Source organism: Micromys minutus (genome assembly GCF_963924665.1).
Source record: "Micromys minutus genome assembly, chromosome: 11".
Lineage (NCBI taxonomy): Eukaryota > Metazoa > Chordata > Mammalia > Rodentia > Muridae > Micromys > Micromys minutus.
In genome coordinates, this window is record NC_137980.1 from 13,879,297 (window position 1) to 13,902,637 (window position 23,341).

The window sequence follows — 23,341 nt, forward strand, 5'->3', positions numbered from 1 at the left end:
GCAGAGGAAACCACCTGCTAGAAAACACTTCTCTTGGCGGGGAGAGGGCATTAGCCCTGGAGAATAAAGGCTGAGAGGAAGTCTCGGGTGGTCTATTTCCAGCCATTAGAGAGAGAACCAGAAGCAATCCAGAGAACCTCCTTACAGCTTGTTGTATGGGACTTGGGTTCAGAAACAATCGAAGATCTTCACCCTCACGTTCTGAAGTAGAGACTAAACTCTCTCACTTTCTATTCACGCCAGCTTACATGACCACCACACAGCCCGGCAGATCGGATCCCTGCTAAAAATAGCTTCCCAGAGCAACAGCCAGCGAAAGGTGCCTAAGAATAGCAACAGACCACCCGGAGTTTGGACAGCAGCCCTGCCATTTCAAAGGAGCTCGCCTCGGGCTTCTGGCTATTACGTACCCAGCTTCTGCAGCTACACCAGCGTCTCCAGCTCACTTCCTTCCTCTCCCTTCTTAGGACACAGCCGTACTCAGAGTTGCTGGGTCCAGGCGTAGGGGACAAGAATCATGGTCTCTAAGTAGGTCAGTGTCCTTAGCCAGAGTGTCCTTAAACTTGACCCACAGCAAAAGTAATTTTTTCAGTCTTTGCTGATTGGGAGAGGACAAGGGGGTGTCTCCCGGGAGCTGGGAAGAGCCTTGATTTGAGGAGGTATGTGTATGCAGTCTTTCATCCAATTTTCTCCTACGTGTACTTAAGACTCAACCACTGTGTGTTTCTTACAGCCTAGTCTACTTGAGAACTTGCTGTCTGCTAAGACATGGCTTGCACTGATCAGAAGTGTTTTGTTTTTTGTTTTACCATGAAATGCACTCCCTTTCGAAGTGTGATACACTCAGATATTTTCTAGACTTTTCTGTTGTTTCATTAGAGGAACCCGATTGGAGCCAGCCCCAATGACTTCATGATCTTCCAGAATCTCGGACCCAATCAGCACACTCCATCATCTTGGATCACAGTTCCTGGGCCCCAGTGGCCTTCTCTGGTACCACAAGCATCAAGCCGTGGGACCGTGGGACCTGAAGGACTTCGTAGCTGGGCAGCGGGGAAGTGGAAGTTTAGTTCTTCTCAAAATATCTATTGTGTGTACACACACTTCAAAGTCAGTTCCAGTGACCAGACGCAGCCTGACTCCCAGATCCAGAACACCACAAGGGCAGCATAGACTTTATAAAGAATGGCAGTAACAGCAACAAAAACAATCCTCCATTTATTTGCCCTTGATTTTTTGATAATCAACATCTAGAGATGCCTCTACTCCTACCTTATATTATACCCCTAGCTTATATTTTACAGATGGCATTTATATTTCAGTGAGCTGGGTCAAAAGTTGGGGGACGTGCTGCGAAAACATGGTTCTGTCTAATCTTGTGACGAAGAAGCCGCAACAGGGGCAAGAAACCTCCCCGAGTCATGTACAGAGGTCATTACAAGTTTCTGAAAACTCATCTCACACAGTTCCTGTTTAATTCCTTCCCGTTCTCTTCAAAGGCAGCTCCTGATGCGTTTGTCAGTGTGGGTGTGGGGCTGGCTTAAGAACAGAAGGGAGCAGACAACCGCAGTGTCACCTGCTTTAAGGGAATTCTGCTCTGGCTGCCCTTCCTTTGCTGTTCCTGATTCTGTCTGGCATGTGGGCAGAGCAGGTCCCAGATGGGGCCATGCAGGCAAGAACATTGTCTTCTGAGGTGGTCAGGAGGAGGTGAGAAACCTATGTGTCCTTGTGTGCCTGCAGCCTGAGTGTCCACATCATACCTGGAAAAGAGAGTTAAGGGACCTTTCTGTAGTGTGTCCCTGAGTTCAACTGCTGTACCCTCATTTAGCTCTAGATGTCAGGAGAATGTCGTCTATGGATTCTCATATATATTAGCCAATGTAAGTAACTTAGTCATTCTAGAAATGGACACGAGTCTTAATTTGGGGGGTGGGCAGGAGTGGGTGAAAGTCTACTAGCTCAGAGAGGAAGAGAAACCACTCAGCTGACCTTTTTCCTCATCCCACATTCCAGAGCAAATCCCCTCTCTCACCATCTCAGAAAAGCTCCTTCAAACTGAATGAACCCCCCCTTTCTACTTCCTATATGTCCTTCCAACTCCCTCTTACTCTCTGTGGTCTTTTTCTTAATAATCCTCTGTTCACTTCCTGTCAAACAGCTCCTCGCTCCGCCTCTTGACCTATGCTTGACTTCTATTTAATCCTGTTTCCAATATTCATATTATTCAATCATTCAATATTAATATTCTTGGATTAAAGGTGTGTGCTAAGGCTGAGCCACACCACAACTGAAAACAGGTTCTTTCAGTAGGTAACACAATCTTGGGGATCCTGATATGACAGAATATCCCACAACAGTAAATGGTACGATAAGTTTTCATGAATAAATTTTGAAAGTTGTGACCTAAGATGGCTCTGAAGTTCCTGGATGTCAGAGCTGGCAGTAACGGAACATCTCTGAAGCCTGTTTGGAAGTTCAAGGTTATCCTTACAGGACGTGAGCTACCTGGGCAGAGTGGTTCCTTTGTGTTTGGAAGTAGCAGTCACAGACATCAGCTGGGGATGTGACTGGGACGGATTTAAGAACCAGGAACCGAGTGGAACAAGCTGATCCTTTACGCCTTGATGGAGGACCCTACCCTCCAGTTCTCTGCTTAGTCCTTTAGTCTGCAAAATGGGTTCTTCTAGGTATTCTCCGTACCTGAACTGTACCAGTGAGGAATATATCTATATCTATATCTATATCTATATCTATATCTATATCTATATCTATATCTATCTATCTGTCTGTCTCTATCTCTATCTATCTATATCTATATCTCTATCATCTCTATCTCCATCTCCATCTCCATCTATATCTATATCTTTATCTTTATCTATATCTATATCTATCTCTCTATCTCTATCTATCTATCTATCTATCTAGCAATATATATATATATATATATATATATATATATATATATATATATATATGAGCTGATCGATGTGAAGGACATTGTCAACAGTGGGGAAGGATGGAAATGAAGAAATCATGAGACTTCTGATTACTGAAGAAAGGCGAAGTTTAATTTTGCATATTGGCATAACCTATGCCTCACTTGGCAAGTGCTCAGCCCCAACACAAATTCCTCTTAGAGTTACAAATGACAGCAGATGTGCAAAGTAGCCAGACACATACAATGTGTTACGCTGAATATCACATGTGTTCGCATGTACAAACACATACATACAAATAATAGGTACATTTAATTCTTCTGCAAAAGAGAGCAGAGAATGACAGTCAGTTACCTCACAACTGTACAACACCTTACAGTTTACATTCTGACCCCCTTGGTCCTCAGGACAGCCCAGTGAGGTAGACAGCACAGGAATTGTGATTAATCCCATTTTGCAAATGAGAAAAGTGAGACTCGGTGGTGCAAACACTGACCTATGCTTTTCGGTGGACAATGCAGAACTGGGCTGAGGCTCATGTCTGTCCCAATGCTGTTTCACCACTGATTTTCTGATTCAAACTGAAATGTGTAGAGACAGCCATTCAACATCGTGAAGTAGGGTGAGTGCTTTCCTCGAGCAGACCGGATCAAGGACAGTCAAGGTCATCTTAATGCCATGCCCCAAGATGGAATGTCAGCAGAAATGGAGACCTTGCTAGATTGTTCATGTCTGCACCTACAACAGAAGGTCCCTCTCTATTTCTGATCTGTCCCGCATTAAGACACCAGTGGCTTCTGAAAGGACAGCCATTACATTCCACCAACTAGATTTCCAGGAATCATGTACTGGTGCATGTAAAAAAGTCACTAGACTTACAACCCTATTTCTCATAGAAATGGAAATGAATTCTGCTCACAAATATTCTCCAGCTGTAGACATTAACCTGGCTAAAAACATTATATAGTATATTATCTCTTATCCATTTCAACCACAGTAAGATTGATAACTTGTGCAGTTTAAATTTCAAAGAGACGAATTTAAAGCAAGAGACATTTTCGTGGGGGGGGGGGGTAACATTAAAGTTGAAAAGAAAAGCTAAATAAAATCCTTTGATTTTTAAATGTGAAAGCTGACAGATTTAGGAAGGACCGCTGTATTGCCTTCCTCTTTAGGTAAGATGCCATGTCTGCTGGCCCACTGTTTCGTTTCACCTAACATGAAAGAAAGGGGAAGGCCCATTAAGTGTCACATTAAATGGTTCACAGTGGAGTTTTCTCTCCATGAGTCTCATGTTTGTATGTAGTACTTTGAGATGCACAGACAGACAGCAGAGGAGATTTTGTGTTAGGGCCACTCTAAAAGATTTCCTCGGCAGTTCAAAATTCCCTCCGTAAATTCCTCTGTTACATGGCTAAAGAAAACTGTCAGCATTATATCTCACGATAGTGGAGATGTCTTAGGCATTCCTGAAGTCCTCAGCCGTGCCACCGACTAGCAAGACGATGTGTTCACTTGAAAGCATGAAAAGAGGTTGATTTCCTGCTAATTTTGTAGCACGTGTGTTCACTACTTCATCTTTAGAAGCTGGACTCCCAGGCGCTCTTAGAAATGCATCTCCTAAAGTAGAGCGCGGGCAAACAAGGGCTGGAATGCATGCACTGTATCCTACAAATCCACAGAAGGCTTCAAAGGACAGGGCCTTTCAACAATCACAAGAAAAACTACAAACTGCTCTGGTGAATTTTAAAGGCGACAAAGTTGAGGAGACTTGTTTCTAAATGTGCATTCCTGCCCACTAGAAATTGGCTAACCCATATAGGATCTTTAGCTCTAACAAGCTGAAGACATTGACTAAAGCAATGGCAGTACCCACAAATGATCACTGGGGGCGCTTCCAGCATTCTACTGGGAACAGCTTCATAGACAAGCTGTGTTCCAACAGGTGAGAAACATTAGAAGTTCCTCCTTATCTTTTCTTTCTTACTTTCTTTCTTTCTTTCTTTCTTTCTTTCTTTCTTTCTTTCTTTCTTTCTTTCTTTCTTTCTTCCTTTCTTCCTTCCTTCCTTCCTTCCTTCCTTTCTCTCTCTCCCTCTCCCCCCTTTCTTTCTTTAACCAAGAATGGTTGCACTGGCCTCTGAATTACAATATTGGAGAAACAGGAGCCCAAATTCCCAAGCAAAGCGCACACTGAGCCATCCTCTGCAGGGCAGGGACTGCGTGGAGTGGAGGCAGGCTGGGGGTAGAGTCTATGCGGCACGCCTTTCCTGGTGGTATTTCCATGAAATTGGTATGCTGTGGTCCTCTCAAGAATGCTAACCTTTACTTTTCCTCTGTAAGATCTTGCTTGGCCTCTGAACACGAGAAACAAGTCACAAGGTATGCACAGTTAGGATCCAACATCCTATGGGTTTATCACGCACCAAGATGCAACAATCTCTTATTCGAAATCTGAAGAGAACAAACAAGCAACTCAGGAAATGAATAAACAAGAAGGAGAAAGCATCCATATGTGCCCCTGTGGGACTTAGTGCTACACTGTTGGCTAATACGAACCAGCAAAAAGACTTTTGGAGCAGAATTCATATAATATAAATGAATTTTTTTTACTCAGTTAATATTTCTCTATGCAGTTATATACAGGGGCGGTCATCACTGTGCAGGAAATGGACCTTCACTATGCGACATTAGCAACATTAGCTCCCAAGCCAGCAAGCAGATAGTACTGGTGAGCTGTTAGCTCTACCACACAATTAAAATGCAAGGGAGGAGGGGAGAGAGCCAGGCAGGTCAGACTTCAGTCAGCATCACTGAGCATCATGCCTCTAAGAGAAATTGCCAGGTCTGCTAGGCTCAGATAATCATAACTCCCTTTGCCATTGCTGCCTCCTTTTAGAGCAGTGGTCTCCCTGAGCTAGGAGAGACAAGGAGAGCCCCATTTGTTAAGACCAAGGCCGATTCTCCAGGTTTGAGGGCAAACCCTCGCATTTGGTTTTCTGCTGTGAGAGCTGTGGTGTGCTCGGGGCCATCATCCCTACACTTATAGTATTTCTACACAGAATGGCCTCAAAACCGTTTTACAGAAGGATGTCTGGGACAGGAGAAAGGACTGCCTACCAACAAAACAGCAAAGTGTGGGCTCTCCTAAAAAAACCCCCACTAAATGCTCTTAAAGTATAGCCAGTGCTCGTGATGAACCCAAATAGGTTTGTATACGTCAGAAAAGGTTTCTGGGATACTTTGTGGGGGAAGGGAAGAAGCGAAACCAGCAGAGGTGATTCTCAGGCTGACGTTTTCACGTAGTACAAGTCATTTCTCTTCACAGCACATTCCACAGTTTGGTCAAGTGACTGATGCTGGCGAGCACCTTACTGAGACCTACACACATGATTCTCCAAGGGGGCAGCTTCTTGGGGCCCACCAATCTCTCAATGAAGCCCCCACTTAACTCCGTGGGATACTGTAATCAAGGAATTGTCACCCACAAATCCACTTGTGTTTGTCATCTTTTATCTCCTGTCCCATTGCCTGAAGGCTAAAATCGGCTGTTTCCGGAGCACACCACTCCTCCCCATGCATGCAGAGCACACTCAGAACCATGCACATGCTGAGGACTGAAACTGCTTTTGTGCTGGGCCTGGGAACGAAGCTTCAAGCCTGGCCATGGCGCTTGGCACGAAGGAACTGTAACAGAAGCGATTAGGTCCTAGGGGATTGGCACAGGTGTGCCCAGGCCAGTACAGTGACAAAGAAACTTTGCAGGTCTTCTTGCAGTTCTAACAGAACACAGGACAGGGAAGGTTTTCCTTCATTCCACTTCCCCGCAGGTGCTGCCAGCATCTCCACATTACACCTTTTACACAAATCCTGTCATCAGCAACTCTGAGCTTCCAAATTTACACCTTCCCACCCCAGCCTGGAGTATCTGTCTTTGGCCCATGAAGCTGGGCTTCACTCTCGCTGGGGACAGAATAACAGTCCAGTTCCATCTTTGGTGGTGAAAGGAGGCAGGCGTTGTCCCTCTGGGTCCCCCCTGTGCCATGTATGACCCACTTCCCACGGAATTCCAATGGTCTCAGGGACAAGGCCAGATCTTCACGCAGGGAGTCGAGGTTCAATTTTGAGTGACAGCTCATAGAGTGTATCTTCATCTATGACAAGGGCTTTGTCAAGCAGGTACTGTATGACCTGAAAAAGAGACAGAGACCTCAGCTGATGCTCCTTCTAGAAGATCAACTATACATTTTCTGAATTAATCTGACACCACTCAACGGTTTCTCTGAGGCCGTTTCGTCTGTAAGATGGAAAATTAATGAAAATTATTATTATTATTATTATTATTATTATTATTATTATTATTATTATTATTATTATTATTATAAAAGTAGTGCTTTTCTAACTGCTGGTCCCAGCCAGTATCCTTGAGAGCACATATGATCTCGGATGTGTTACTGTGCATTGATGTGTATTATTCAAACTTAAAGTATTAATTTTAAATTTGTAGCGAGAAACAGAATCAAATCATCCACTGGGTTTTGCTTTCACCGTAACACAGGCACATGGAGTTCCCACGGCCTACAGCTTTAGGAACGCAGCCTAGCAATGGCTGTTGTGACACACACGGATACATACAGAGCTACATTTTACAACAACACAGACAGGGTGACATCCTGTTAGCTTGCTTCCCACTGTTCATGCGTGCAAGTGATGGTGTGAACGTTGTGATGAACAGGAGTAAGGAAATGAAGTGGCGGTAGACACGAAGATACAAGCATGTGAGGTATTTATGCTCCAACAAGAAGACATGTTTTCATAGAATGCTCATAACCCAGATGAGTATAGTTCTGACAAATACATAAATTCACTGTTCTAGCCTGATTTCTGTTGCTATGGAAACACCATGACCAAAAACAACTTAGAGAAGAGAGGGCTTATTTCACCTTATCCTGTGTAATCCATCATTGAAAGGAGCCAAGGAGCTGGTTTCAAGGAAGAAACTGAAGCAGGCTACTATTTTATCTCATTTTATTATTTTATTTTATAAAACTCTGTCTATTTGTAAAATGGATTTTACAAACTAGAGAGATTGAGATGGGTTACAAGTACCAGCGACATAAGGAAGGGGGTCAGATCCCAAGACACATGGGCTTGACGATGAATTCAAGCAGATGAATTGATCGTTTTTCTCGATCAGACTTGCTAATTACTCCTGACTTAGGTCCTACAAAGCAGCTTTTGATATTACTGCTCATCTGTGTGGTTTGATAGTCCACTAATTTCTATATCTGTCTTTGTAACTTCTCACACCCAATGTTACCTTTGGCTGTTGGTCTATGCGGTAGGCAGTCTGCTGGAACTGGCGTATCTCTCGAATAATGTGTGATATCTAATGGCAATAAATGAATAATAAATAAATAAATAAAAATTCAGAAGTATCCCTCTGCCTCATAGTACCTTCTCCCAGGATGATATCCCCGAGTCCTGTCTGTAGGGTAGGAGCCGTGCCTGATCACTTCCCGTACCTTCAAGGAGCCAAGGGGGCAAAAGCAAGCAAGATATTCTTGAACTCAGGTTAGCGGATGCTGGGTGGCCTCAGAGTGGCCTCAAGCTGGGGGCAGGGAGAAGCTCCGGTTTCAAGCCTCCAGCTTGTTTTCAGAACGTGGGTGTCTAGCAAGGATGATCATGCGTCTGCATTCTGGTCAGTTTTATAGAACCATCTCTAAACCTTTATTCCCAACAGCCTGAACCTGGGCAGCAAGCAGAAGTAGCCTGACAAAAATCGTCTCCACCCTCTGTTCTACCTTAAGATGTAGAAGCTAACAGCCTTTTTACCTAGCTTCTTCTCTCTAAGTCCAAGATTGGCTGAACACAGGCCAATCACAAAATGGCCACCTACCATTCGCATCTTGGAGAAATTGACAAGGCCTTCTTCGGTAAAGTTCGGTGTCCCTTCTTCAATGAATGCCAGGTCTGTCAAGTACATCCCAAGGTAAGGGACAGCTGGGGGGTTACAGCTGCAAGGCAAGAGGAGCGGTTCTTATTTCCACACACACAGCTAGAACTTGCACCACACGAGTCATACTGAGCAAGGCACACTCCCTGGTCTACACTTTTCTCACCTGGAATAGACAGAAAAGCTAGTCTCTGAAGTTTGTTGTGGAGATAAAGAAAGACATAAAGAAAGACCTAAGATGTAGTGTGTGAACATTTACTCACGAGGCTGTCATTGCTGTTTTTGATGTAATGGCAATGAATTTGCAGTTGTCAGTAGTGGGGCGCAAGACTAATGCTCTCCCGGAGGAAGTTAAACTTACATGTTAAACCACAGGCAAATAGAGACCTTAGTATACCCCTCCCAGTGTGTGTGTGTGTGTGTGTGTGTGTGTGTGTGTGTGTGTGTGTGTATGCATAGAGAGAATGATCTATGTGTAAAAGACCAAGAATAAATAACAGTAATAAACTGCTTTTGAAATAGATAAAAGACATCCCAGTAGATTGTTATATTTAGATTAAGAAATGCTAAGTTCACAAGTTGATATTAAGAAAGATTTGGCTTATGGTCACATTTTCCTATCTGGAATATACTCCATACAATTCTAATATGCTTACTATAATCACACTATTGTAAGATGCTCACTATACTGCACAGTATCCTTACACAATTCGGTACAGCTAAAGGTGCTAACTGTATGTATAGTATCTATATAAACATGGCACATCCATAAGATTCTCACTGTGTGCACAGTATCCATATACACCATAGTATTTCTGTAAGAATCTCACTATATGCATAATGACCTTACACACTCTATGGCACACCTGTAATATGGTCACTGGACATACAGTATCCATACACAGCATGTTACTTCTACAAGATGCTTGCTATATGCACAGAATTCCAAGTGAAAAACAAAAATCTCCAAACACTACAATGGTGGAGATGCTGCCCGTTCCTTCTTTCCAGCAGTGAGGGAAGACGGCCACTTTTTGAATGCCATATGAATTATTCGATATGTTCTTGAATCGTGAATCATAATGATTGAGATAGACATACTTTTTGAGAGTTTCTCTGAGGTTCTTAAATCTTCCTTCAGATGAAACAGTCTTCTGAAGTTTGTCCATCAGAGCTTTTGTCTAGAAAGGAAAGAAAAAACAAAACAAAACAAACCTCAGTCTGTCAAGAAAACACTGTAGTTTGATGAGAGTGGGTTGTTGTAGGGCACCCTGTCGGTTCCCTTCTTTGGTGGCAGGTGCTCATGCTATGTAATGCTGAAAAGAAGACGGGAAGGATACACGGAGGTGCCCATATTCACGCTTTCGGCACAAAATGAAGAAAAATGCAAAGAAGGGACATAGTGTGACGCAAAGAAGACGTAGGGACCTAAGCACACACATGGTGACTGGGTATCCTGAAGGGGGAGTTTTCCTAAGAGGGATGTCAGGACCAATCTCACTCTTCTATTGAAGTGCTGGGCATCTGACTCAGAACCTTGCATGTGCTGGGAAAAAAATGCTCTGCCTCTCAGCTCCATGGTGAATCCTTTCAGTATGAATCTCCAAACCATGGAAGAACTTATTTGCCAGTTTTGACGTAGACTGAGTGATCTTTTTCTGCTCCAAATCTTTAATTTTTCTCAGTGACCCCTTTGCTAGAGAGCTTATTTCTATACTTTATGAAGACCTAATTCAATGCTGGAGTTTCTTCCATAGACACAAGAGAATAGCAGTGTGGTGCCGGGGGAATGGATGAGGACTTACTGCTGGTGAACATACATGCAGGCCTCTTGGTGGGGCCTGATCCTCCACGGCTAACTAGGAGAAACACTGGGCATGCTTAGGCTGAAGACTGTGTAACCTTGTCTTGGGGTAGATTTGTTTCTAAAACAGTCCAAGATGTGGTGATTCCCATCCAAATTTCTGAGGTCTCAGGGTACCCCTTTCCTGATCTGGGACTGGCTGTGGTCCAATGATGTTTTAAAAGTACAGTGTCCCCCACAATCACAGATCTAGAGAGTTCCATAGGCCCTCTGGGCATCTTACAGACGGATCTCAGACTTGCAGTGGGGAAGATGGTGTTGTCAAAATTTTCACAGGTAGGCACCTCAGTGACCAAGCCCTACTGACCATGACTGGAGTAAGGCTGTGGAAATCACCACTCTAGTGGATAGTCCAACTCACACACTGACTGAAATTTGATGTCACTGCAGCTGTTGCCACAAAACTTGCAACAGTTATTTTGACAGGAGCTGTGGATCTCTCCTCCATGATTATTGTCACACTATGTGAAGCTGCTCAAACTCAAGACTGCCACCAGAGTCAATTAGAGAGAGGACCCAGAACTCCTTTAAAGTTTGAAGGAGACCTTGGCACAATACACCAGTTTCAACCAGTTTAACAAAACAATTGCTCATTTATTTCCTGATTGAGATAGTATATATATTTATGTGTCAGGCTTCTGTGGAGAGAATGGGTTTGTATCACAAGAACAGTCTTTACATCATCATTGTTATGACTGTCTTTGAATCTATGATTGTCTTAAATAAAGTTTTTATTCTACACACACACACACACACACACACACACACAGGGGGGAGAAGGGAGGGAGAGAGAAACCACTACTGTTTAAATGTATGGCTTTTGTTTGTTGTTCCAGGCTTTGTTGGCCATGGATGTCTAAGGATCTAAGTTCGGATTCTCAGCACTGCCTTCCTACGAAGAAACAAGGTGGACGGAAGCCGTGAGGGCCTAGTTTCTGGCAACCTGGAGAACTTTAAAGTAACTCCGGCTCTAGAGAGAAGGGCTCAGAGAGATACGTGAAGATAGGAGAAAGATTGGGCTTGTCTGAAAGGGCCTTAAGCTCTCAAGGGGCAATAGCAGCAAAGCCTTGAAGAAACAGCGGCGGAATATATTTCTGCTCATTTGTTCACCCTGAGACACAAACATTGTGGGATGTCGCTGTCCAATTCCGGTAGTCTATAGCAAAGTGGCGTCAAAGATTAGGCTAAGAATGCACGGCACAGATCTCCTCCCAACAGGCATTAATGCAGCATTGAGGAGCCTGGGAAATTCTTCCAAGACCCTTTGTGGGGACCAATGTAGCAACTTAATAATGCTGTGCAGGGTCACCAAGGGCAGAGTAGCTTGTGATAGAGGTGAGATACACCCTAGGCTCAGAACATTAGCAGAGCCAATGGGAGTGGACAAGATAAGGCTAGCCCAACTGTGCACACCAAGGAACAAGCAATTCATAACAGTCTGCACCTACTGACCAACCTAGAAGTCTAGATCAAGTCTTCCAGAGAGCCAGCCAGAAGCCCTCTCCAAGCCTCACCAGTACCCAAGGAAATGGCCAGTGGGGAGGAGCTCAGTATGGTTTGATTATTAAAATGGTCTGAGTCAGTGACAGAGGTAAGCTAAATCTAACTGAAGAACGCCAGCAGTCACATGTCTGCACGCCTCAGCCGCCAAGCCAAACATTAAAAGCTGCTCGCAGAATGACAGAGGAAAGGTTAAACATCCGGGTCTCTGGGGATGGAGGCTTTGGAGGAGTCTTGGGATGGTCAGACTTCACCGGGCACTTCTGTTCTCACTTTCCCTCCAGAAAGAGTTTGGGGAAATAAGCCGTGACTGACAGCCATATTGTTTGAGGTTGTCCCCTTCCCCAAATGTTTTAATGAGTGTTTTGGAGACACACCGGAGGGGAATTAATTAGGCAGTGAGAGCAGGGTAATTACCCATTGGCACCTTCCTTTGGCAACCGCACTGCTCATTTCACTAATGATTTCCTAATTAGCACTATTCATCTTAGCTCTCTCTCCCCCTCTCTTCCTTCCGTCAGCAGCAAGGTGTGTCATCATACACCGAGGCTCACCTGCTTGGACACCTTGGCCCAGGTTTTCTTCAGCCTGTAGATGGCACTTCTGTTTAAGGCCGAGGTGATCTCCAGCGCACCATTGTAGTTGTGTAGACATCGGCAGATGTCTGCCACTGCTACCCACTTCTCAATGGCGTTGGCACGGGAGCTGACGTCGGCGTAATTCATTATCTGGGAGGCTACCAGGTTGCTCATCTAAGACAATCAAACAGACCAGGCAGGCCGTCTAAGAGCCAAATAATACATCCAGATAAACAGCCAAGTGGCCTGTGAGCACGCAAGGAAAGCTGGCTATTAAGCGGTACAAAGCCCCCAGTCCGGCTTTAGATACCAGCTTCCAGACAGACTGGAATCCAGGATGTAAACGGGATCAGAAAGCCACCCATTCCTGCTGTTCCTGAGAGCCTTGTTGGAGGAACCTGGATCTTATAGGATGAGTAATTGTATCTAATGTGTCTGCCAAGAAGGATGAAATGAGATAAGTTCTGAGAAAAGGACATATTGCAGACCATGGTGTCACTCTTTGAGGAACCATATTCCCTTGCCCCCAACAGATGACATATTCTGGGAAACTTTGGTTATCACAGAAAAAGAAAAACCGTGAATCCCCATTAGTCTGAATTCTAAACGGGTCAGCTCTCAAACAGAAAATCACTTAATGTAGGAAAAGAAAGCACACTTTCTTCTTGTGAAATTTCACTGGCAAGGGCTGGAGGGACGGCTCTATGATTAAGAGCACTGACTGCTCTTCCAGAGGTCCTGAGTTCAAATCCCAGCAACCACATGGTGGCTCACAACCATCTGTAATGGGATCTGACGCCCTCTTCTGGTGTGTCTAAAGACAGCGGCAGTGTACTTATATATAATAAATAAATAAATCTTAAAAAAAATTTACTGACAAAAACAAAACAGATTCTAAACCTAAAGGACTGTAGTGACCTACGCCACCTGAAGCAACTCTGACGATCTCCCAACTCTGAAGATACATAGGCTCTTACAGTACCTTTGAGTGTCATGTAGAAAGTCATTAAAACACCTGCTAGGGTCAATAACTTGTTCAGATTTACTGTGGAGAATGACATAGGATCCAGTTTGTTGGCAGAAGGTGATTTTGTTAATCAACAATTTGTTAATAAATTGTTTTAACTTATTAATAATTGATAACAAATTAACTTTTAATTGTTATAAATCAGCAATTTGATAAGAAAGGATGCCATTCCAATAACTATTCAGGAAGTGTGCTAGGACACATTTGTTTTAGGTGCTGGAAACAGAAGGATGAAGAAATCTATGTTCCTGACCGGTAGCGTTTGGATGTTGACTGTCCCCCATTGACTATGTGTCAACAGTGGGTATTATGGGAGGGTGCACTGTCTCTCAAGGAGCCATGTAGTGAAGGGGTTGTGGCAACTGTGATCCTTCTGTTTTACTCTTTTGTTTCCAGTCTGACCGGAAAGGTTCTTTCTGCCAATAAAACTTTTCTCTTTAAAAGTTCATCATCATTTCATTATAGAAACCGGGAGCTGACTAATACAATGTGGTAACAGAAAGCTGGCCTTAAGGTTCTCTGAGTTGAGTCCAGCTATGGGGGATGAGGAACAGAGGGAAATATGTGAGCAAGTAAATAGCATACAGTGAAATGCCAAGCTGGGTTTATTTTGAGGCTGGAGAGTTCGCTCAGTGGATTAAAGCACCTGAGTTTGCATCCTCACAAGCATGACAGTGTGCACCTGCACCTAAACCTGCAACTGCACCTGCACTTGTACCTAAACCTGCACCTGCAACTGCACCTGTACCTAAACCTGCACCTGCAACTGCACCTGTACCTAAACCTGCACCTGCAAGAGCACCTGTAATTGCACCTGCACCTAAACTTGCACCTGTACCTGCACCTGCACCTAAACCTGCACCTGCACCTACCACTGCAACTGCCAGAGGAAGGGGCTTACTGGCCAGTCTGTCGAGCCATCTTACCGCCTTTCATGAAGTGTCACAGTGGTGACTGCTCTGGAGTGTTGCTCTAACTATGGCACTCCCTGACAAAAATCTCTCTGTGGTTTCTTCTCACCGTTAGAATGCAGCTCCAGCTGTTGAGCTGTTGAGCTGTTCAACCAAGCATCTAGGGGCCCTGCTGATCTGTCATCCTTGTCTCCTTGTTTCCTTATCTGCCATCAGGCCCTCTGTTGGGCTGCTTCTCCCTTTGCACCTCTGTTCTGCCGAGACAGTGGTGAGCAGAGGACAGGAAGGAAGCACAAGCAGCTTCTAGATTCTATGTCTGGATGAAGGCACGGTGAGGCCACCACTCACATAAGAAGCCTTAGAACCAGGCTCAGCAGGACTACTGGGTCTAGCGCACAAGGCTGTGGTGTTCTAGTATGGAAGACATCTTGGTCTGGAGCCTGGGGATGAGCCTTCAATTGGAGTGCCCTCGTGTGTCAAGTCTGAGAACTGCCCAGGCAATGGAGCACATTCCTTACGTTATTACTTCACTCAGTACCTGTGTATTCTGAGCGGGCTCTGTGAGGGGCTCTATCTTGGGAATAACTGCTGCTTGGGGTACCTTGGTTTTAGGTGACCAATGCAGTTCCTTTGTTCACATACATACTATACTGCACTGAAGCTTAGACAGGAAGCTTCCCTTTGCCTGGATAGCCCACGCTACCTCCTCAGCTGTTACTTATTCTCTCACAGGATGACGTCTGCTTCAACAGAACTGATGGACGAGATGCGAAATCGACTACTCATCTGGAGATGGGCGTGGGAACCACTGTATTAGTGAGCTTATGCTGTAGGCCGCCTTTCCAAGGTCAGTCTGTAGCTTGAAAGTTACACTGATGCAATCTTATTGCCCACCACCAGGGGTCAGTACAAACTCACTCGGTTAGTCAGTGTATGAGTTTGCAGTGAGTGTGATAAAAATATCTTACACACGAATGAATGGATGAATACTCACCAGACCTGGGCACCATCAAAACCGGGCCTCTAGTGACTGGAAATTATCCTGCCACCTTGGGAATGTGAAGAGATTTAAGCTTGTCCTTACTAGTCAATCAGCTCTGTTTAAACAGTATGATAGAGTTGATTTTTTTTTGTTTCTGGAGATTAAATCTAGGGTTTTGCAGACATTTAGACAAGTGCTCCTCCACTGAGCTACACTCTTGCTCCTAGCATTGCCTAAAACCCACCGCACCTACCCTCTCGTAACACACCCGCATGCTTTACTCACCTCATTGAAGTGCTGGCTGGTTTTCATGATGTAAGGAGTCCTTTCGTTCTTGTCTAGTTTCATCCAGCCCTGCCCAAGAAATTCTCTGAAAGTTCAGAACAATACACAAAACCAGTGACGTTTGTAAGAAATGGTGGCTGGACCTCGAGTAGTTAGTTTTGCAGATTAAGCAGGTACTTTTAATTCATGGACTATCATTTCTCTTCCATTTTCCACTGGCCATCTCCAAATAATTTGTATGAGTCTAGCAGGATACCCCTTAATACCAAAGTGAAAAAGACTTTCTTCAGTCACCAGCGTTTAGAATTTTGTCTCCGTTAAAGGCTTTTCTGAAGTTAGAAAGTGTAGACAATGTAAGAGAAATGAAGTAAGTAACTCAACAGCCAAGGAGGCTATTTCCTCTAGGTTGATTTTTCTAAGTGCATCTGTCAGGATTCCAAAAGATCGTCAAAACAGAATTCTTCCTTCGTATGCTGTGCTATTCTCTGAAGGATGGCAGTTTTCTAGATTGGGGGTGGGGGGCGGCCAAGATTGGGGAGCTGAGTCTGGTGGGGGAGGGGGATAGGCTTCTGATGTCTCCTTCTGCAGTCACTTCATGAACAGGTCACTAGACCTCACTACTCATGGGAAAGTTGAAATAGGGCACGAGGGAATTGTCTCGTGGGAGTTTAGAAAACAATGTGGAAGGAAACAGTCCTTATACATTTCTAATGCGGAAACTGAGTCCTGCGAATGTCATTGTCCCTTGCTGCTGGTGAGTCTGCCCTTGGCTCCTGTTCTGCAGGTAGACATACAAATGTGGACACAGTTCCACAGCCAGAAATAACTGGTAGATATTTCAGGCATAGGCAGAGCTCAGGGAGAAACCAGAGCCGTAGGAAGAGACCACAGTTAGAGCCACCAAGTTCTCGCTCTGCCCACCCACTCTCTTGTAGAGAGGACAAGAGCCCACCTACAAACTCTGGAGGGGGAGGGGGCATGAGAAGGTGAGGGGCAGTAGTGAAAAGAATATTGTGTTTCCTAACCTAAGCCTTTGGAGTGTCACTGGGTTCATTTCAATGGCCAATGAGCCAGATTCCTATTTCAACTCTGCCCATGTTCATGAATAGGTCTATAAATGCTGGAAAACCAGAAGAAAAGTCAAAAGGCATAAAGAAATTGTCTCCACCAGTATTCTTGGGCTTTTCTGACATTGATATACCTTTAATTGTCTCTCTCATCGACTCTGACCTCATCCCTCCACATCAGGGACGTCCTATATGTGATAAGGAATCCATTCCTGGGCTTTCCCCAGTCACTCCATTATTAAGTGTGGGCACCAGTTATAATGGATAATGTGTGTTAATAGTTTTCATTTGTCTAAACAAAGATCTGGTTATTGATTTTTCAAGTCAGTGTAATTGCTAGAGGCTTAAAGAACGCCCCCTCCCCACCACAAACACACTGTATACAGGAGAAAATGAAGAGGCAGGGCAGCCATGGAGTAGAACGGACTAATTGACTGAGGTTGATGAAGACCTGTGGTAGACATTATAGTGCTACCTTGGGTCACTGCTCAGAGGGAAGCTCTGGGCCCCTGCAAACTAGCTGGGGTTCTCATGAAAAGACAGTTTTCTGGACCTCAACAAAACCTACTAAAATCAGAATTTCCCAGGAAAATTTCATCTAAGGATATATTTCCTACAAGACTCCAATAGGGATTTAGACATACTCAGGATTAAGAACTACCTTCGAAGCTGTGGTGACCTTTCTGTAATTCGAAACAGAAAAGTACAGAGAAACTCACATTCTATGGTAACTTTGTTCCATACAGAACGAACAGAAACCTAGACCATCTCAAGGGTCTCCAAGTCAATATGCCCAACCCAAACTAAGACCAAGGGAATCCATGCTAAAGCACCTTGAGATGGAGACTCCCACCTCTGAGCATAGCTGAGTGCACATGTACACCTGTCAGCCTTAGAGATAATGGCAGCTTCCATCCAGCTACCTTCTGCTAGGAGACAGGACACTTACTCATAGGGGATGCTTCTGAAAACAATGTGGTCCAGGAGAGTGATCTGCTCGGCCAGCTCCATGGCTGACAATGTCTCAAAGCACTCGGCCTTGGGACAGTCTGTCTGCAAGAGATGATGAATCAGTGAACCACAGGGCATCCACAGAACACAAAGACCTTCCCTAGAGTCTGTCTCTCTGAGAGAGAAAGGCAGCACACTCAAAACTATGAAAGCCAATATTAACATTACCAAACAGCTTCCAGGTCCTATGCTGAGTAAGGTTCTATTCATACAGCTTCATAGACAGACACGTGAACAGCTATGGAGTTGGTGGGTTTGCTCACTTCGAGGATACTGTGGCTAAACTTACCATTTGAATTATGTCCTCTAATTTTAGGTGGATGTCATCTTGATCATCTTGTGAAAGAGCCCTGTAAGGAAATATAGGAAACATTCTCTATAAATAAGAGAAAATGGATATGCCAGAAAGCTACAGCACTATTGGAGAACCCTGCTATTAAGGTTGCAAGCATGGCCAAAATGTGGACTACTCCCTTTCTCAGCAGGGCTTTCCTGTCTTTGCCCGTCTTTGTCTGGAGAGTGACTTTGTCTGGAGGGTGTCCCTGAATACACAGGTGTCTGACCTTGTCTAAAAGGTGACCTTGTACAGAGCTCTCTGAAGACAGCATAACTCAGCACACAAGTCTTGCTCTGGCTTCTTGGCCACATGATAATTAGATGCTGTTTTATAACCAATGATCCCATTATTCCCTTCCCACTCACATGATCTTATGGACAATTATTCCTTCCTACCTATACCCTTAAAAAGCCCTTACATCCCCTATCCCTGGAATATAAAGTCCAGAGACTTGTCTTTCTGCATCAGTATCTGAAAGTCTTACTGCCATATTCATGGTTGTCCAAACCCTGTCCCCACCCCCGTTTCCTTTGTCCTCTCAGGTTTGTGGCCAACAGCCTCTGAGGAGAAGGGAGGGCCACACAACACGAGGCTCCTCTTTCCTTTGCTAACTGTGAGGGTTTAGGCGTCTGGAGCTGTGAGGTACAATGGGTGGCTGTGCTACTCACAAGCAGAACAGTAAATCACTCGTGACAGGCAGGACTGATGAGTTAGAAGGAAGGGACCAGCTCACTATATGGAATCCAAGGTTGTAACTAAAACAGCCACTGTTACAGTGAACCTGAGGACCGCCGGAGTGCTACTCCCAGGAGATCCATCTAGGGCAGGGCTCTTTCCCTGGTAGTGTCCCATTTGTAGGCACCCACTCATGTTTCTCTAGGTCATTCCCACATGGTTCCTCTAGCCTCCTCACTACACCCTCCTCCCAGCTTTTGGACAAAACTTGGAAGAACATCGAGCCGGGTGAGACAAACAACCACCTTCCTTTTCAAGGGTGTATCTCAAACCCAGTGGTATTTGCCTTCCAAAAGGTTATCTTTTAGTTTTTCATGATACAAGAGTTTATTAGTACCCAGGACACAATTTTCAAAGGAGGAAGATGTTTTATATTCTACAGAAATTCTGAGTTCAAGAGAATTAAAGTGAGGAGAAATTTCATTTTATACCTTGCTATCTGGGCTGACCTTTCTGAGTTTTTGAAAACGAAGTTGTAAACACACAGAGCGTTAAATTATTTAATCAATTCCAAAACATGTAACTTGTCCTGGGGTGGGGGGAGCTAAGGTTGGCTCGCTTTGTTTGCGTATTTCTGGGCAGGAGAATTAAAACCATAGAAACTGAGACTGACTTGTGGTCCAACTGCTAAAATACCGGGAATTCAAGTTCAGCACTGTTGCATCAGGGAGGGACTTCCAACAACATAGTTAATGAGATGAATGAATTCCTCTCCGAACAGTCCTTTGGTTTAATCTATTACACTAAAACACAATGCAGGCAAGCAAAAGTCACTTTCAGGCTGTAAATGAAGGAAGAACTGAAAACCAGAACGGTGGGGGCACTAATGGTGGGGGCCCTGGCAGGAAGATGCCAGGCTTCCCACTCTCCAGTAGGGGCAGAAGCTGTATCCATGGATGAGCTGGGAAGCTCTAACTAAAATGTCCACATGCAACCATTGAAGTGTGTGCTCTTGATACAGAGTGAGCCAGGAACATGCCCCTCCCCCAATCAGATCATCTGTGTGGATGCTGGATGTTACAACTACAGGCAAACACAAGTTTCTAGTAAGTTCCACCGAGTCAAAGCCTTCATCATACAGATGTGTCAGGTTCGCATTGTACCCAACCTCATCTGAGTGTGGGAGCTCCCAGACATGGAAAGCTTAAGATAATGGAAACTAGGGTTGGGACACCTGTAGCCAACCAAGGATTGTGTGTTACTACTTAACCGGGGTGCTCTCACAGAAATGCCAGCGCCAAGACCAGAAGGCAAGCTGGTGGTCCGTAATTAGTACTCATAAACAGAAGGAAAGGCTCACTTGTGCACACTGCTGTCTGGATTCACTTACCTGTGCACACAGCAAGACTCCCTAGGGGCTCCCTCTTTTACCACATGGTTGTACAGAAACTACTGGTAGACGAATGATTTCAAAGTCTCCCTTGCACAGCAGACCTCGAACTGCCCCCACCACTTTGCTGCCAAGCACGCAGCCTCTGGTGCCCAGAAAAGTCTAAACTGTGTCCTTCTGATCTGACAGAACCCATTTACAGTGAGCAGAGCCCAGTAACATAACTCTGCTACAGCCCGACTGGACTTTACCTCATGATGTTTGCTGTGGCTTTCCTTTCTTGAGGAAGAAGGTCCGGGTCTCGTAGAACTTCTTCTAGCAAGTTTAGAACATTCATTTTGAGTTCATTATTGAGTTCAAAATCCTATAAAATAAAAATGAATCCTTTAAGGCCTTCATTTCAGAGGTTATCTCTGTGCCCTATAATACCATTTCTCATGATATTTTCCCTAGAAGTCAGGTATGTAACTGAGATTTATGATCCCACAGGTCCCTGCGGCATGCTCCTAGTGGTCTTGACTTGAATACTTTGGGCTGGGGCTGTGCTGTTATATTTCTGACAGTCCCACCAGGAGATCAGAGCAAGGAGTCAAGGTTAAATGATGTTGCTCATGGGTCACTAGTTGGGCCTGGTCTCCAGCAGTTATTACAAACCCACCCTATTTCTTGTCTAATTCCTCTGCACCACCACATCCAACACACATCAGATCACGCTGCCTGGAATTAACATGCTTGCTCAGTTCCATAGAGGGACATGCATCTCCTTAGCCTGGAACACTGTGGATTCCCAGGTTGGTTTCCCTGGTGATCTCCCCAGGTAGATTCCCATGGAATCCCTAAGAATGGAAGCTCTAAGACACAAGGTAAACGGATGAGTGAGTGGGTAGATGGATGGTTGGTTGGTTGGGTGCATGGGGGGGTGGATGAATGGGTAGGAGAATGGGTGGGTGGGTGGATGGGTGGGTGGGTGGGTGCATGGGGGTGGATGAATGGGTAGGAGGAGGGGTGGCGGGCAGGGTGGGTGGAGGAATGAGTGAGTGGGTGAGTAAATGGATGGTAGACACATAGGTAGGTAGGTACATGATAATAGATGAATGCATATGTAAGTGAGCTGAAGTCCAAACTTTCTTTGATAGAACAACTGTGACTTGGAAGTTGGAGGAGCAATTGAATCAGAAAAATCACCATTTTCAACCAAATCGGTCACTACTGACCCAACCAAAAATCATGAAGTGGTGGAATGGGGGCGGGGCTGGGGAACAGTATTGAGTCTCTTAGAAAACCCCCTAATTTCTGCACATTCATCAAAAGAAAGAACTTGGTGGATGTCACTCACGGTTCCAACCATAGCAACATCAGACTAGCACCATGTACATACCAAATACAAACTTCCATCTAATTGTGAAGAGGCCATGACCTATGGAACTTATATTCCTTAAATGCCCTAATTATGTGACCTTAGTGGGAGAGGATGCGCCTAGTCCTGCAGTGACCTGATGACGGGGAGAGGTCAGGGAGTGATACCGAGAGGGTGTCTTCTCAAAGGAGAAGGGAAGGGAGGGACCGGGGAGGTTCCACATCACGGGGTGCTGGGAGGAGAGGGGGGCTCATATTGAGATGTAAAAAAGAATGGATTAAACATTAATTTTTGAAAAAATGTAAATGTCATGAAAGATAAGACAAAACAAAACAGTGAGTGTTTCCAGTATAAGGAAAACCAAATGAAGGACGGCCTGGGACCTGGATTAGAACCGGGGCAAGGGTGGTTCACTGTGACCACTGACTGGATGGCTTGTGGCCTGCAGGACTCCACAGTAGATGGAGCAGATGGAGCACAGGACTGATGACAAGTGTTTGGGGAGAGCAAAGCAGCTCAGGGGAGAGGTGACTGCCAACAAGCCCAGAGATCTGAGTGGGTTCCGTGGGCCTCACACAGTGGGAAGAGAGAAGCAAATGATAGTCCGGCTTTCAAATAAGAGTGTCCACGCACGGACACAGACACACAAACACACACAGAGACATGCACACACACATGCACACACACACACTCACATGTACACACACTCATCCACATGAACACACACATAGACATACACTCATACACATACATGTACACACACTCATGCACAGGAATGCGCACACACACACACACACACACAGTTACACACACTACAAGTTTTCCTTAGATGTGATCCTGTTGCTATTGGCTTGATCTTGGATTTACAAGGGGTGGGGCGGAGGATGTGAGACTCCACTGACATGACTCCAGATGTGTGACACTGGATTGAAGATTTTCAAGGTAAAATACCAGGGACAAACAAAGATGAGAAACTGTGGTTCTGGCATCTCTTTTTGAAGTGAATTGTGGTGCATCATCTCCTGGCTGCATGCTGGGACTGTCAGGTCTACAGAATGAGCTAGTGCTGCTGGGTCTACACTGGAGGACTTCGCTCTGTAGGCTACTAGTCTGTGTGCACAGTTAGGAGCAGTTACCTACAAGAATCTGTTATTACAGCAATTCTATTATAACATATTGTTATTCTATTAGCTGTATGATCCAGTATAATAGTTACATTTTAACATTAAACAAAATGATTTTGAGGAATTAACCTTCTGAATCATTTTAAATGGTTGAAGACTAACATCGCTAATGGCAATTAGATAAAAAGAAAACAGTCAATTTTACTACATATAGCAAATTAGGGCCAAAATGTCCATAATTTAATCAATTCTAGACAGTTTGAAAATCTAACCTACTTTGTAGTAAGTGTAAGAACATTTCTGTTCCATGGCAAAAGGAACAGTAAGCTGTTCTCAAAACATCA

General features: G+C 44.6%; 1 protein-coding gene across 2 annotated transcripts in view; it reads right to left on the minus strand.

The window, feature by feature from the left end:
- Window positions 1-3,120: 3,120 nt before the first annotated feature.
- The window catches only part of RASGRF2 (Ras protein specific guanine nucleotide releasing factor 2), a gene marked incomplete at its 5' end in the record, with an annotated part of 201,360 nt that continues 181,139 nt past the window's right edge, over window positions 3,121-23,341 (minus strand). For both annotated transcript variants that reach the window (XM_080925252.1, XM_080925251.1), the window contains 9 exons: window positions 3,121-7,124; window positions 8,254-8,322; window positions 8,833-8,950; window positions 9,991-10,070; window positions 12,808-13,005; window positions 16,037-16,121; window positions 18,053-18,156; window positions 18,404-18,464; window positions 20,768-20,880. In XM_080925252.1, the coding sequence (XP_080781378.1) occupies window positions 7,032-7,124; window positions 8,254-8,322; window positions 8,833-8,950; window positions 9,991-10,070; window positions 12,808-13,005; window positions 16,037-16,121; window positions 18,053-18,156; window positions 18,404-18,464; window positions 20,768-20,880 (921 nt within the window). In that variant the 3' untranslated portion in view covers window positions 3,121-7,031. The remainder of the gene's footprint in view (window positions 7,125-8,253; window positions 8,323-8,832; window positions 8,951-9,990; window positions 10,071-12,807; window positions 13,006-16,036; window positions 16,122-18,052; window positions 18,157-18,403; window positions 18,465-20,767; window positions 20,881-23,341) is intronic.